At 52.5% G+C, this 15,182-nt stretch overlaps 5 protein-coding genes across 5 annotated transcripts; 2 read left to right on the top strand and 3 right to left on the bottom strand.

Moving 5' to 3' along the window:
* Positions 1 to 63: 63 nt before the first annotated feature.
* B0T26DRAFT_24213 (uncharacterized protein) lies at positions 64 to 3,332 on the bottom strand. The gene has a single exon (XM_060433947.1). The coding sequence runs from the start codon at positions 2,989 to 2,991 to the stop codon at positions 355 to 357; it is 2,637 nt and encodes an 878-aa protein (XP_060302387.1). The 5' UTR covers positions 2,992 to 3,332; the 3' UTR covers positions 64 to 354.
* A 962-nt stretch (positions 3,333 to 4,294) lies between these two features.
* B0T26DRAFT_24246 (uncharacterized protein) lies at positions 4,295 to 6,080 on the top strand. Its single transcript, XM_060433950.1, has 3 exons — positions 4,295 to 5,321; positions 5,398 to 5,825; positions 5,913 to 6,080. The coding sequence occupies exons 1-3, from the start codon at positions 4,436 to 4,438 to the stop codon at positions 5,979 to 5,981; spliced, it is 1,383 nt and encodes a 460-aa protein (XP_060302388.1). The 5' UTR covers positions 4,295 to 4,435; the 3' UTR covers positions 5,982 to 6,080.
* Positions 6,081 to 6,527: 447 nt separating this feature from the next.
* On the bottom strand, positions 6,528 to 8,990 carry B0T26DRAFT_684655 (P-loop containing nucleoside triphosphate hydrolase protein). Its single transcript, XM_060440850.1, has one exon. The coding sequence runs from the start codon at positions 8,944 to 8,946 to the stop codon at positions 6,592 to 6,594; it is 2,355 nt and encodes a 784-aa protein (XP_060302389.1). The 5' UTR covers positions 8,947 to 8,990; the 3' UTR covers positions 6,528 to 6,591.
* Positions 8,991 to 9,112: 122 nt separating this feature from the next.
* Positions 9,113 to 10,239, top strand: B0T26DRAFT_24233 (uncharacterized protein). The gene is made up of 3 exons (XM_060433949.1): positions 9,113 to 9,600; positions 9,663 to 9,762; positions 9,819 to 10,239. Exons 1-3 carry the CDS (start codon positions 9,382 to 9,384, stop codon positions 9,893 to 9,895), a joined length of 396 nt encoding a protein of 131 aa, XP_060302390.1. The 5' UTR covers positions 9,113 to 9,381; the 3' UTR covers positions 9,896 to 10,239.
* Positions 10,240 to 12,676: 2,437 nt separating this feature from the next.
* On the bottom strand, positions 12,677 to 14,889 carry B0T26DRAFT_24347 (acyl transferase/acyl hydrolase/lysophospholipase). Its single transcript, XM_060433953.1, has 5 exons — positions 14,551 to 14,889; positions 14,350 to 14,488; positions 13,418 to 14,295; positions 13,117 to 13,348; positions 12,677 to 13,051 (listed from the first exon to the last, which is right to left on the bottom strand). The coding sequence occupies exons 1-5, from the start codon at positions 14,594 to 14,596 to the stop codon at positions 12,841 to 12,843; spliced, it is 1,506 nt and encodes a 501-aa protein (XP_060302391.1). The 5' UTR covers positions 14,597 to 14,889; the 3' UTR covers positions 12,677 to 12,840.
* Positions 14,890 to 15,182: the final 293 nt, after the last annotated feature.

A 15,182-nucleotide genomic window follows, 5' to 3' on the forward strand; every position in this document is an offset into this window, starting at 1 on the left:
CATTAAAATATACAAAAAACCCCCCCCCTGGAAATATATATGGTCAATATTCATACGACGCGCAATATTGGAAAGTGGCGATCGCGTGCACAACTGGTCCAAACGCATAGTATTTCTATATAGCGACTCTCGTCAGGGATGATGTTAATTTCGCCGACTTTTGATTACAACTGACTCGTGGATAATAGCACTTGGTAGCTATGAAATGTACGCACTGGTGCAAGTCTTTGGTTATCTAAAACCAAGAATTTCGCTGAAAACAACATGGGGCTGAACAAAAAGAAAGAGCTAAAACATAAATGCTTGAAAGGCCAAGCCCGAAAAAGAAATCACGCCTTAAAGTCGCCCACCCGGTCATTCCATGATCTCAACAACTTTGCCAACAAACCCACCTAATACCGACCTATCTTTACTGGCCCCTTCTTGTATAAAAATCCGAGACCCAAGCTCGATCCACTCCCGGTTAGACAGCAGCTCTAGTTGTACTTCTACTTCGCTTGCCATCTCGATTGATTGTGTATGTTTGACGCCGTCTATATTTGCGTCCTCACTAAGGCTGAACATTTCGTCAATATCTTCTGTGGCCAGTTTACTTTCATCTTGTTGGTGCTTAGATTCTGACACGCGCACGACCCGAGCGGAGGCGCGGACACTTGCGACGTATATATTGACGAGACTGCCTGTTGCCAGGGACCTCACCTCTGCGTCTTCAAAGACAGCAGTCAAGCCGCTAGCAGCCTGCAGAGAGAGGCCCGTCGCGACCATGTGCTCGCTAGGCACCGCCACAATCATCCCCTTGCGCAACCTCGGGGTCGAGGCCGGCATAACTTTGCCAGACTCGCCCAAAGCCTCGAAAATCATCCCGATGGACCCAACTTGGCCCGCAGTGAGGGTCTGCACGGGAAGTCGGAGGTTTCGGATGCTAACAATCGACGCGCTGTGCCACTCGCCCTTGATGGCAGACGCGGAGACTGCGTTTTTTACCGCGATACGGTTGAGTTCAGTCGAAGAAGGATGCGACATGGAAAGTCCGTCGGCGCCAGACGCATCGTCGGGCGTTTTGTCACGCGATTCGTCTCCTACGGGCGGAAAGGGGCCAATAATCACCCTGTCGCCGATGGACAAGGTTCCAAAGCGCAAATATCCCGCTACCACGGTCCCGAGATCGGTGTGCTGATCGGCGATACTGGTGGCTAACGAGTAAGTTGCTGGGAGACTGAACTTGTCTTCAATGTGAAACAGACAAGCCGGTTGCTCGGGGTTCAGCGCTGCACCAACAAAGTCTTGCGAAGTTGGCCGGGGGGGCAGCGGCAGACTTTGAAGCATGGCGTGGACCAAGCCAATTCCCCGCCCATCAACTGCACTGGTCAGCACAATGGGCACGACCGAAAGCAGATCCTCGCTCCCCGCCATGCTATCCACGACTCTCTTCACAGCCTCGAGGTCCGCTGTCGACACGTGGCCCGTATCGGTATGGCTGGTTTGGTTCGTTCTGAGTATCGCCGGCACTCGACCAGCCCCTTTGATCGCTGACAGAAGTTTGTTGAGAATGCCGGTCATGCTCTGTTTGGTCGCCAAATCTAGCTTAGTTACAACAATAGCCAACGGTAATCTTAACCTCAAGCACAGGTCAAGGTGAGCTGATGCCAGGTCGACACCCGCGGCAGCAGGTCCAAGTATATCGACGGCAGAGGATGTAGCGCCAGCAGCCGATGCGGAATCGGCACCATCGGCCGCCAAGCAGAGAATGGTCCAGTGCGGAGCCCATCCCACAAGGCCACGAAGAATAGTACGGCGGTAACGAGGATGTCCCGCAGAATCGAGCAGATAGACGAGGCGGCCAGCCTTTGTAAAGTCGTGGATATCAATCCAATCCTCAACTCCGCTGTGGGCATAGTTGATTATGCTGCCGTCATCGTAGCCAACGAGTTCCTGTGTGACAGACGAAGTAACACCGGACGCTACCTCGTGGAGGTGCTTGAGGAGACTAAGACGGCAGTTCCCGCGACCATTGTCCCGAGTCCCGGTCGAAAGGGTGCCTAAGAGAGTCGACTTTCCAGACGTCGTCGGGCCCGTAAGCGTGACTCGGAGCTGGTTTACCGTTAGAGGACCCTGTTTTGGGGTATCTAGGTCCTCTCCTAGTCGAGACAATGGATGAGATTTAGATTGGAGCGACAACTTCTGCGGTGCATCTCGAGGACTTAAATCAGGTGTGACCAAGGCTTCGGCCACCCACAGCTTGGTTTGCCGCCGAGTATGTGGGGCGAGGGGCGAGGAGCCATCCTCTGGGCCGATGGCCTCAACCCACTCGCAGTCCCCGACAGTCACCATTCGAAGCACCTTCATAGCGCAGCCCAGGCTCGCGGCCATGATACGAAGAGTTGAAAGGCTCTCATCCATCTCATCCTTAGTGAGGCCGGCAAGAGTGCCATCGTCAGCCACGCCAATCTCATACAAAGCTCCCCTGGATGCCTCCAGCCCAGGTGGAAGCTTGGCCAGTTGGACCTGAGAATCCAGGGAAACGCTCTCGTCCAGGAGCTGGGGAACGACTAGCCCGCCGGCGGCGGAGCTGGAATGATAGGGGCAAGACTGCTGCAGCCTCCAAAGCAGCTGGGTGGTGAGGTGCTCAAGACGGGTCTGGCGGGTCTGGATCGATATGGTCGACGACCCCACCAAGACGGGTGCCAGCTTTGACGACTTGGGGTCGGGAGGGGGGCGAGACTGCGTTGACCCAGATATGCGATTAGCGGTGCTGGTGCGTTCGTAGTTTCTCCTGGGCCTAAGAAGTAAGTGAAGCTTATACTCGGTTGGCCCGTCTTGAGGCTCGGCCTCGAGTTTGGTGACGCCGTAGTCTGACAATAGACCTGGCTCCACTGCCCATTTCCGCGACACTGACCGCACAGAAACAACTGGACCATTGCTAGGATCCACTGGCTTCAGCCATGGGGAGGCAACCCGCGGGGGGTCTGGGTCGAACGTGAAGACCGACATGGCTGAGGCTCAGGAGGTTCGTCTCCCCACAGTATTCGTACCCAGCTCGCAGCAGCAAATCTAACCAGACAGGTGAGGGTAGAAGCCGGGCGGACGAAGAGGAAGAGATCAGCAATTCGCTACCGCAGATTGCTGGTGTATGGATATAGATAATATTGCACTGCAGTTAATCATTCCAGAAAGGTATAACAGGTGTATTCTTGGTATCATTTTGGAGTCTGGAGTTGATGGCTCGCGGGTTGGTTGGTGACTGGTCTGATCTTGTCTGGAATTATTTCGTGCGAAAAAGCCCCGATGAAGACAAAACAAAGCACTCTTAGTTAGAAGGCATCTTGTACGACTCTCAAAGCTTCATTAGCGTCTGATATGTATAGAGGGGGAAGGAATCTTCAGCTTTGAGGTAAGGAAGATAGCAGAAATAGCATTCGTGCTTGAGAAGGCAGGACCAGCCTGATGACTTGTGCGCGACCCTGGCCGGTGACGCACCAGAACTGTGGCCTCTGATTGGAGGGGCACTATCGTCTGATATCGAAATACTTTATTCACAAGGTTGCACACTGCAGCCGCAAAGTCTCCTCCTACCAAAAACCACCGCTCGCAATTGACGGCTGCGCAAAGCCAGCTACAATCAAAGCAAGCTACAATCAAAGCAGCAAATCACTCAAGAATACGGAAGCCCACTATGGAGACACTCTCGCAAGCGGAGCCCGCTGTTGCGGCCGAAGTCGTCGAAATAATCAACGACATACATAGCGATAGCGACGATGACGAGAAGGTGGCGATCGAACTAGTTACCACCAACAACAAGAAGCCGTCAAAATGGGGCTGGAACGCCCTGAGAGGGGAAGAGAAGGTGATGAAGGTACGTTTAGATGCTCGTACCGGCCCTGCACGAATGCGCTCCACCGATATCCCTGCCTTCCTCCTTCCCCATCCATACAGCTCCGGCGGCCAGGCCAGACCCCGATGGCCTTCTGCGGCAAGCCCCGCAGCTGCGCTTCGCGGCGGACGCATCCGTTTTGACCACCTGGCGGCCAGGGGACCATGGCCAAGGACGAATCGCTGTGACGCCGCGCCACGCTGCGCAACACGTTCCCAAGATCCCTCACTCCACTCCCGCGGTGGACGGCCAGTGGGTAACCTATGCGTGGCCTGGGGCTGAGCCCGTGGCCCTAAAGTATCGATGCCAGCCCAGCGCCGCCCAAGAGCCTTTTGCCGGCGTTGGATCCAACCTGGAACAGACCCAAGACACTTCGGTTCTCCGCTCTCTGCAACCTAGATCCGCCTCAATATTTGCCCCCCTTTTCTGGTCTTTCCCATTTCAATTAGCACTTTGTATTAAAGTCTTGTCCTTCTATCTCCTCCCTAATCTGCCATCCGACGTTCAAACCGCGTTTTACCTCTGTTTTTCTATCTGTACTAAGATCGGCCGCAGCTTCTCAACATGGGGCGTTTCGGATTCGGCAAGAAGTCGGACGACAAGAAGTCAAAGGACGGCGGCTCGCAAGACTCCAACCCCTATGCTGTTCAGCCAGTGGCAGACCCCTATGCGAATTCCTACGCTCCCGCACCTCCCGTGCAAGGCCGTCAAGGACTTCCCAGCGGACCCCGTGTTGGTTTGCCGACTGGTCCCCGTCCGGGCCTGCCCCGCGGTCCAGCTCCTAGTACCAGCAGCTTTGGCGGCCAGAGCGCATCAAGCTATGGCACCGCCGGCTCTAGCAACTACGGTGCTCCTCCTCCAGCATACACGGACGGGTTTACGGACGGCCCCCAACTAGGCTCGGAAGGCTCACAGTACGGCTCGGGAAGCCCGCAGCTGAGTACGGGCAGCCCGCAAGTTGGCTCGGGAAGCCCGCAACCCGGTGGTTACGGATACGCAAAAGACAAGCTTGGCGCCCCGGGCGGATATGGAGGCGGCCGGTTCGACAACAATGTCCCCAGACCTGCGGTCTCACCATTACCTCAACGAAATGGAGGTTATGGAGGCTTGGGTGACCCTAGTGCCGAACTGTTTGGCGACAGGTATAACAATAGGCCTCCCCCGCCCCCGGCAAATGCTGGCTATGACCCAGCTGCCGATAGTACGCCAAGTTATGACGCATCGGACGACCCTCTCACCGGCTATGGCGACCGCCGAGAGCTGACCGAAGACGAGCAAGCGGACTTCAAGAAAGCAGAGATCAACAAAATTCGGGGGCAGTCTAAAACTAGCATCCAAAACTCGATCAGGATGGCGACGGAAATGGACGACCGAATGAACCAAATCATGGGCACTGTGGACGAGGATGGTGAACGACTTTTGCGTACCCGTGTAGCCATGGACCAAGCAGGTAAGTAGTCTACTAAAGACTATTCTCGGCAGCACCCGACATCGCAGGTACCTCGGAAGGCTAATAATATACTCAGAGACCAACAATAATATTGCGGGTCTGAATGTCAAAGATCTCGACAAGCTCACACGCACTCCCTTCTTTGCGCCTTCTGGAGCCAGTGATAAAAGAACAAAGGCATCGACTGGCAAGCTCTTGGCAAACGGCGAAAGACGGAGAGAAGATATATTACGACAGGCGAATGAGCAGGACCCAGAGCTGGTGGAATACACGCGTCAGCTCAATGCCGCTCCCAGGCGACTCGGTGCTGCCTCAAACAAGAAAGCAGAACGGAAGAAATTCACCTTTGAAGACGACACTGGCGAGCAGGAGGCGGACGAGGAATTCATCGACGATGGCCTCGATGTATTGGATGTGCTGGTCAAACGCCAGAATCTCAATTCAAAGATCCTGAAGAAGAAGTTAGATATGCAGAACGATCAGGTTGACTACCTCAACAATCATGTAAGTACTCGTTCACCTTTGGACCCAATCTACACCTGTTCTCCACCGGATATTTGCTAACCTTTTGATTCTTCTCTCCTTCTCCAGACCGACAAGGTGCACGATGGCGTGCGCAAGAACTACAACATCATCAAGCATATCTCGGACAAAAATTAACTCAGTCAGAATGGGGGAAGATGGGGAGAAGGGCCAAACCGCCAGATTCAATCCATTCGATTCAGTCGCTCCAGTATCATCTCACTCGGTTTCTACACCGACCTGCTATTCTGTTCCCTCGCCCCAAAAAAGGATTCGTCTTGGACAAGATTCTCGACGGGGTTTATTACTTGTTTTTCTTGCTACCGTGGGATAGAAATGAAGGAATATACAATCCTCCCCAGTTTGAGCCAGGTTCTGGTCTGTCGCGGCTTGGCTGCGCAACCTCAAACTGCGGCTCGGAGGTTGATTCGATCTGGTCTTCGAGATAAGATCATTAATGATAAATTATGTCTAGTTTTGAAGTCGTTTTGTTGCACGAGTGTTGATAGATCATATTTCTTCCGTCTTTGGGAGGAGAGGATGGGGCCCTGCTCGTTTTCATTTAATGTCCTTTTTTTTCTGTTCCCACTAATTAATTACATGTTGACATTGTGATGCTCGCAATATTTTTCGCACACTTTGCAAACGCGATTCCAAATGCGGGCCCGTCACGAGAAGTACGCTGGGAACTTTAACGGGTGATATCATTGTAATATGGCAGCTACCTAGTCCTCATCAGATGGGGTATCTAATGTTCCAAAGCCTCGGCGATCCAGGATGCCTGGATGGCGCTGACTTTTTTTGCGTAGTTCTTTTGCGTGTAAACATGTTCTAGGAACATGATAGCCTCCTTTTTCTGACCATAGAGCACGCTAGATGGGTGGATCGCCACGACATGCTTGCCGTGAGAGGTCACGTAACTGCTGTCGGGCGCCAGCATAGCAGTCTTGAGCGCAAACCCCTTGAGGAAGCACTTCAAGATGACAGCTGCCTCGTCCGGCGACGCGGGAGAGAATGGTTGCGGATCGGTAGGTGCCAGCTCCATCATGCCCTCCCTGACGCAAAGGCCGCGGATCTGCTTGCGGATTTTGAGCGCCTGCTTCATGTTCCGCATGTTGATCTTGCGGGACTTGCACCACTGCGCGCGGTCCGTGTTCTCGGCGGCGTAATGCTGCATGGCCGTGAGGTACGTCAGGAGGTCACCCTCTCGACGGTACAGCTCCTTTCGGTAGACCTCGACCTCCTCCTTAATCTCTTCTGACTGGACTTGAAGAAAAATGTCGTCGCCGGCTGTGATACATGATATGATGTCGATCACTTCTAACAGGCAGTCGTGCTTGGGATCTGTCGCAGCGAGCAGAACCCGGGCATATGGGGCGGTCATGGGGAACATGACCATTTTGCGGCCCATGTCCGTGATTGACCCGTCATCTGCGAGAGCCCCGAGGAGGTGGAGGTGTAGGAGTGATTTCCCGACGGATTCTACCTCTGGTGGGTCCATGAGAGGGAATGCAAGGACATCCTCTATCCCCCTCGCTTTCATTGTCAGGACGGCGCCAAGAACATCAGTCCGCAGAATCCCAGGAAGGTCGGTTTTTTGAAGGCCTTGGAAGGTCTCTTCGGTGTAGAGTCTGTATGATTTGCCGGGACCTTCTCGTCCTGCTCGTCCAGTCCGTTGGATGGCCGAGGACTGCGATATTGGCTTTGCTAAGAGAGATTCCATGCCGAGTCGGGGCCTGAATTGCTTAACTTTTGCTTTGCCGCAGTCAATGACATACCTGACGCCAGGCACAGTGACTGATGTTTCGGCAATGTTGGTCGCGAGCACTATTTTTCTAGTAAAGGCTCCTTTAACCGGTTGGAATGCCTCGTATTGAGCCTCCATGGAGAGTTGGCCAAACAGTGGCATAACCTTGATCTTTGGCAGCTTGGGGCCGAGTGTTGCTGCGTACTCTTCGATAAGCCTCTGGGCTGTCTCAATTTCTTCCTGTCCCGTGAGGAATGCCAAGATATCGCGTCTTCCGTGTTTATCCGTCAGTGGCTCTTCCGTGTGAAGCTTGAAAATTGTCTTTAGAAGGGCTTCTTGGATATCCGGGATCGGCTTTGGAGCATGAATGACATCTACGGGAAACTGACGCCCCTCAATCTGAAGAAACTGGACCCCGTCTGTAGGGCTCTCTTCTCGTGTGGATGAGGAGCTCGCAGTGTTGGTATCTGAGTTTGAAAAGAAGTGTTTGATGCTCTCGACATTGGCCGTAGCGCTCATGATAACAACTTTGAGCGGGATGCCGCCACGACCCGCCTTGTCTCCTGAGACGATTTGCTTGAGAAACCCAGACAGCAGGTCGACATCCACGCTCCGCTCGTGGATCTCGTCGACAATGATAGCGCTATACTGTCTGAGATGGGGGTCCCGGAGAAGTTCTTGCAGAAGCATGCCTTCTGTGACGAACTTGATTTTGGTGCCTGGAGGTACCCGGTTGTCGAACCGAACAGAGTAGCCAACAAGCCCCTTTATGGCAGCACCCTTGGCGTCGCTGCCTCCTCGCTGCCCATTGAGAGGGGTTCCAGCTTCACGGGAAACGCGATGGGCGAGGGTCGTTGCTGCGACTCGGCGCGGCTGTGTGATTGCAATGACGCCTCCGACGTTCACTTGCTCGGTTACTCCGTTGGTCTGGACCTTGACCCTCCTTCTCTGGCACCATTTCTCCTGATAGAGAAACTGGGGGACTTGAGTACTCTTTCCCGAACCTGTCTCACCGACAAGAAGCAAGACATCGTGTTGCCGCAATATGCGACGAATCTCATCTTGGTGTGTCCATAGTGGCAGAGCCTGGCGTATTGGGAGAAATTGCGGATCACCCGCTGGTTTTGTAGTCTCATGGTTTTTGTCGGACTTTTGTTCGTCCTTGGCTTCTGATTGTAATGCTGGTGGTGCTTGGGTCTGGAGCGCCTGATCTGAGTTTGGGACTCCACTCGTGTTGTTCGATGTGGCTTGCTCCTTCCTCGGCTTTTTTGATAGGTAGCCCTCCAGCGATATCGTCTTATTTCCGACTTTGACCTGGTCTCCAGCCTTGGCCTCGAGTTTCCTTTTTTTGGACATCTTGTATGTGTGCTGGTTAGCAGTTGGTGGGTATATGAATCGAAGATTTTGCGAATTGAGGAAAACTTGGAGATGGTAAACAATAGCTCCATTGATTGGCTGTGATGCGCTAAAGGTGGGGCAGAATATGGGTAACGGCGTCCAAATTGCCAACAGTGGTTGTACCCCCTGTAAGTGCTTTGCACCTGTTTGATTACACTCCCATCAATTCGTGGCGTCTTAGCCTCCATCTCAAGTTCTAACATCATGAACTAGACCTAGCCAACCCTCCTTGACAGTTAGAAGTAGGCAGCTCACCATGTTAAATGGATTACACTCGCTACTTTTTATCTAGTAATAATTAGACCGGGGGCATATAATTCGAGCTTGAAGATTGAGGCTGGCGTTTATTTCAGTTGTTTTGTCGACTTCCGAGAGCAAACCGGCATTGCAGACATGAGAGCGTCAGCGAAGTTCTTGATGGCGTCGGCCATGCAGTCATCGAGGGGTCTGAATAACCCCGGGCCGATGGCGCTATTGCCGCCAATACCACTCTACCGACGACTACTGCGGGCGCATCGCAAGTTTCTGCCGTCCGAGATGCGCGTCCTGGGCGATGAGTACGTCAAGTCTGAGTTCCGAGCCCATCGGGCCGTCGAGAATCCAATCCACCTAGTGAGCAAATCTTCCCTGCGGCGACAGTCAAGCTGCCAGACGGATTCTCACAGCGGTATCAGATAGGGTTTCTCACCGAGTGGCAACTGTACGCGCAAAAGATCGAGGGGGAGTCCTGGGTTGGCGAGAAGTTGGACCAAGCCAAACTCGCAAAGATGAGCGGTATGTACAGTCTCAACACTGAATTTGATACCACCTAATTGCTAACGAAAATCCAGACGAGCAACTGGGCCAAATGTACGAGCTCATGCTAGCTATAAAGAATCGTAATTCCGATAGCGAGTCCAGCTCATGAATACATCTGCATGTATATGCCTATCTAGTTTCTCTTCCCCGTAACTACCTACAGAGCTTGTGCAATCGGAATTTGAGGTCGTTTCCCTTCCACTTTCGATAACATTTCGACATCGTACTCAACATCATAAGCCGAATCCTCCCCGTCGTAGTATTGCTGATCTGTATCTGGAACCCCAAGACTCTCCCCTTGCCAGTCTTCATCTATTTTCGCCAACTGCTGAATCGTCACCATGGCCTCGAAACTCTGTTCCCACTTTTTATGTTTAGGGTTTGACGATCCTTCTCCGGGTTCGTCGACAAAGCGTGGCCTACGCCGCTGACTACGCTGTCTCCGACTCCTGAGAGCGTTTTGCTGCTTCTCGTCAGGAGTCCTCACTCCATCTTTGTCTATTCGGGCTAACCTCCTGGGAAACTGCTCCGTGTTTTGAGCCTCCAGGGTGTTTTCACGCTTCTTGTCGGCCGTTGCGGGCGACCTTTCCCAGCCCTCGTCGATTCGGTCCAGCCCGCTGAAAGGAAGCTGTTCCATGTTTCGGGCCCTGAGAGACAGCTCTAGGCCTTCTATTTCCCCTATCTTGCCCATCAATCTCCGCGCCTTGTCGCGCTCAAGCGATTCTCTCCATTCCTCTTCTAGCTGTTTGACAATCGAATGCCTTGGTCCTAGCCTGGCGCTTAGTCTATCGATAATTTATTCGCGCGACTTTGGTGGATCATCTTCATCAAATATTGTTGCGAAAGCCCCCTCTAGATACTGAAGGAATGGGGGTGTCGGGCTTGAGAGCTGCGAATTTTGGGAGCCAGTCTGGGAGGGGCGGGTGTTTTCAAGCTGGTCCACTCTATGGCTAATGCGTTTGGTGATGAAGTGACCCGGCCCCAAACAGACCAGCGCTCTCTCAAGGGCATCTTTATGGTAGCGAAGTCCTGCCCCCTTCATATCTGATTTTGACCATAAAAGTGCAAGTCCATGCGTCTCAAGAGCTTGCACTGTCTCGGGATGGTATTCTCCATAGGTATGTCTGGCTCGAGAGAGACAGTCGCTGGCGAGATTAACGGCTTCTTCATATCGGCGATCTTTCGAGAATAACAAACACCGGACAATCTGGCGCATTGTGTAGAGGATATTGCGGTCGGAGCGATCGTAATACCGAGCGTAACGAGGCAGCAGCGCCTTGTAAACCTTGCAAGCGGTGTCCATAACACCTAGCTCCTCGTCTTGGTGGTATACACAGTCTGCCCAATATCGCATAATTCTGTAGTGGTGTTCACTTTTCGTGGCCTCTTCAAGGTCCTTTCCCGTAAGCGCATTCTCGGCATTCACGCGATTGTTCCAATAATCCATGTCCCCGCCCTTCTTAGAAGCCGCTTGAAGCCTATCGCGCACCTCCAGGATATGTGATGAGAACTCGTAGGTCTCGGCTGTTTCCAGCGCATTTCGAAGAAAAGATTTGGCAGGGCCCCATCTGCCTTCATCTATCAAGACCTCTGACAGTTTCACCTGGGCCTTTATCGTGGTGATCTCCCTGGATACCGTTGCTCTGAATTTTAGTTCAAGGCGAGTCTCGTCGTCAACTAAGATCCTTGTCATTGCCTCGGCGGGAGTTTCTCGACGCTTTACCAGTATCCAGTCGTCTTCCCGGTACTCTTCGAATCTCCAGTCTATTCTGTCCAGTGTCTCCATACACAGGCCCTCGGCATCTCCGAGGCGTCCCATTTCGAGGTAGAGTTCTGCAAGGGTCTGCAAAGCATCCGTTACCGAATCGTCGTTAGAACCGTACTCTAGTTTGTGTGGTAGACGGACTTCTGCAGACATTTCTCTGCCTCTAGAAACATTTTCTGGGACTTGTAGAACCAGCCTAGCTTCCAGAGCAGATAGCATCCGTACATATCCTCGCCAAAGTCCTCCAGACCGCGGCCTAAGGCGACGGGGTCAACCGTGCTTTCACCCGTGCCTACCACGCTGTGCTGGGCACGAGTCGGCTCGTCCGGTTTTGCAGCCGGGACTGGGATCCCAAGACGTCGAGCATCTTCGGGCAGAGCCTCCGCAAGTGGGTGGCCAGCGCCAGGGATTTTGGCGCAGAGTTGGAAATGTGGAGACAACATCTGTTGCAGAATCATTCTTTCTGTAGATTGAGTTGAAATGCTGACCGATTCAATCAAGACGGTCTTCGCCACCTGAGCCATCTGCCCCGAGGTCTTGTCGTCAAGCTTCTGTGCAATCCACTCGTGTACCAAGTCATGCATGGATAATATACTATCTTTTCGAGTGCGTATTATGGAGTATGTCCGAAGCATCAACATGGCTTGGCTGCCAAGCTCTTGAACCCATTCACCATCCTCAGTGGTCTGAATCAAGTGTTCTAGATTCAAATCTGGGTCGCTCACAAGACTACCGAGGGAGCGGGAACGTATGGTCTGATATTTTGCTCGTTCCTTGGCCGTACGTTCAAGAATTGTCATGATATTGACGTCTTGGTGGCGATAGAAACGACACAGATTCAACATCTGCAAGGTAAGTTGTGCAGCGAAACCTTTAGCTGTCCCTCTGAGACGGTGCTTGATATCAGCAAGTGAATCGTACGACAGGTCCAGCGTAGCAAACACTGGCAAGTTCCTTGCGGACGACCCATTGAACTCGGGGCTCTTGAGCAACTGGACTTTGCTATCATGGAGCCGAGTCAGAAATCCGGAGAGGGAGCATTCACCTGCTCTAACGTACGCCGCCGCTTGATCAATCGCAAGCGGAAGACAGCCGAGTTCTTTGACGATATTTCGGGCCAAACTCACATCTCGTCGACTTGTGAGGGAATATTCGGGACCAGATGCCTTCAAAAGAAGCGCGATGGCGTCTGACTCTTTCAATTCCTTGACTAGGAATACAGATTCGAGCTTGAAGTCTAAGGATAGTTCCAGACTGCGTTGAGTCGTGTAGATTATGTTTCCCGTATTTCATAGCGGGAGATGCGCTATGCGGTCTCTTATGGTGCAGTTGTCGAATATTATGAACCATTCCTCGGATAGCTCGCCGATCTTTCGGAGGGCTAGTCTTTTTAGCTCCCGGGTGCTTGCCTCCCCCCACCCCTTGTCCAAGGCAATGTTTGCATAGCTCTGGTCAACGGTAGTGGTGCTGCTACCGTCTATCCAGAAGACATGTTTCACACTATGGGGAGTCAGATAGGTGCAGGCAGGTTTGATCACTTCCGGGGAAATGGGGGATTAACTTGCCTCCCGTTCTTTTTAAGCATCTCGGCAGTCCGGAGGGCGATCTGGCTCTTTCCAACACCGCCCATACCATGCAGCATAAACTCTCGTCTTTCGGTGTCTTTGGACTCACCCCGATCAAAGTACCTCACTAGTCTGTCAAGCGTTTCATCCCTGGCTGTAAAGAATTGGCTGGTCGTGTCCATTAACTGAGCCTTGGCGTCAGTTGGGATTATCTGCTTCTTATCTAGGCCATCTTGTTCCATGTTAGCAAACATGATAAGGTGAAGATACTCTTTCTGTGCGTGATGCTATGCTAACTTACGGACATGACCAAGGGTGAGCTTGTGATCGGGGGACTCCTCCTCGAGCACATCGGCTGTCTCCTGGACTTTGGGGATGATTTCCTCTTCGGCGAGGTAATCAGTTGTCAAGGTCTTCAGATAGGCTACCTTCTTGTACACGTCCAGTTTGACCTTATCGGCTGCATCGGGAACGCTGAAACGAAAATATGCGCTGAGATGGCCGTTCAGTTTGTGTTCAAGCAGTTGGTGTGGCGTTTCGGCATCAGTAGCCGCGTTCTTCAGCGCCCCGAGCATCCCCATCACGAATTTCCCTCGCCGCTTCAAACCATCCAGGCTGAAGCCACGGCGCCGAGACCTGCCTACCTCGGTGTTGCGAGTGCCAGTGCCGATACTGACGATGCAGCCCAACCGCCTATTGGGTCCAAACGTGGCGACGGCTTCCTTGAGGACATAGTCGACCGGATTGTTGCACCCAATGGCAGCATAGATGTACGCGGCACTTTCCTCAGTCACGCTATCCTTGAGCTCCATCGGTTTGAAAAAGGTCGAGGCTGCAGTGGTGGCCCTCGCAGCCTCGAATATTTGGAGGTCCTTGTCCCAGTTGTCGCTGCCTTGGTAGGACCGAACTAGGCGCGGCTCCCCGATCTTCTTGGCAGGCATCACACACACAAACGCCTTTCCTTTCGGTTGGTCCGTGGGGTCTCGCATCAGTTTTCCCATTCCCCGTCTCTTAACAAGGTCCTCAACCACTTTCTCGAGAGCGGTGGCCTTGTACCACTCTGATAGGCTGCCTCGCTTCCGGTTTTTGTTCGAGAAAATCTTCTGGGCGCACTCGTCATATTCGTGTAGGGCCTCTTCAGTCGACATTCGGAGCCTTCCCAACATGATTGCGATGAGGCTGGAGCAGTTTTAGTATGTAGCGACTTTAACGAGTGCGCTCTCCGGAACTCACCCTCCAGTGCTGGTCCCGCCTATCAAGTGGAATATATCACACGGCTTGGGAATATCCGCATAGTCATGCCTCTCCTTGATCTTCAACATGATTTCGTGCAAGATAACAAGTGAAGATGCCCCTCGGACGCCGCCGCCATCTGTGTCTTGTCAGCTTTACCTAGTTTTCAGGGCGGATGGGATCAACAGACAATACACATACCTAATGACAAAAGGTTGATGGCTTCATTGCCATTCGACAAGGGCATCTTCGACCACCGCTTGGGAATAATAGCTGAGATAAACAAACTAAACGAACCAAGCAAAAACTAGAGGTCGCTGTTCAACAGAAAAGACAAATAAATAAACCAAAAAAATGTGAACAAAATTCATTCAAGAAATCGCTTGATGGTTGTAAGGAAGAAGTGCAAACCACCGCCTTTTCATTCCGGTGACGAGGCCATATTGTGGGGGCTGTCATACGGCCGTGTTGCCTCGCTGTCTGGCAGGACCAGAAATCCGGCCTCCTTGGTGGCTACGCGCCCGGGGGGGGGGGGGGGGTTCTGCATATAGGCACCCTGCATTTCCACTGCATGTTTCTTTGTGGCCGACACAGCCTCATTTTTTTTTTCGTGCACATATGTTTCGAGCTGGACAACCAGCAGAAATATCCCACATTTTATCGTCAAGTGGTGAGCGCTGGTCGAGAGGACCGACATAATGTCTCATTATGACTCGTTGATTGGGCGTTTTCCTTTCCATGAAGCGCCAGCCAGCATTGAGCTCGTCCGTATTGCTGGCTGCATGAACGAGAAAAAAACAAACACGACAAGGCAACATCGTCACCCTTGTCAT

The sequence above is a fragment of the Lasiosphaeria miniovina genome (assembly GCF_030549165.1).
Source record: "Lasiosphaeria miniovina strain SMH2392-1A chromosome Unknown B0T26scaffold_1, whole genome shotgun sequence".
NCBI classification, from domain to species: Eukaryota; Fungi; Ascomycota; class Sordariomycetes; order Sordariales; family Lasiosphaeriaceae; genus Lasiosphaeria; species Lasiosphaeria miniovina.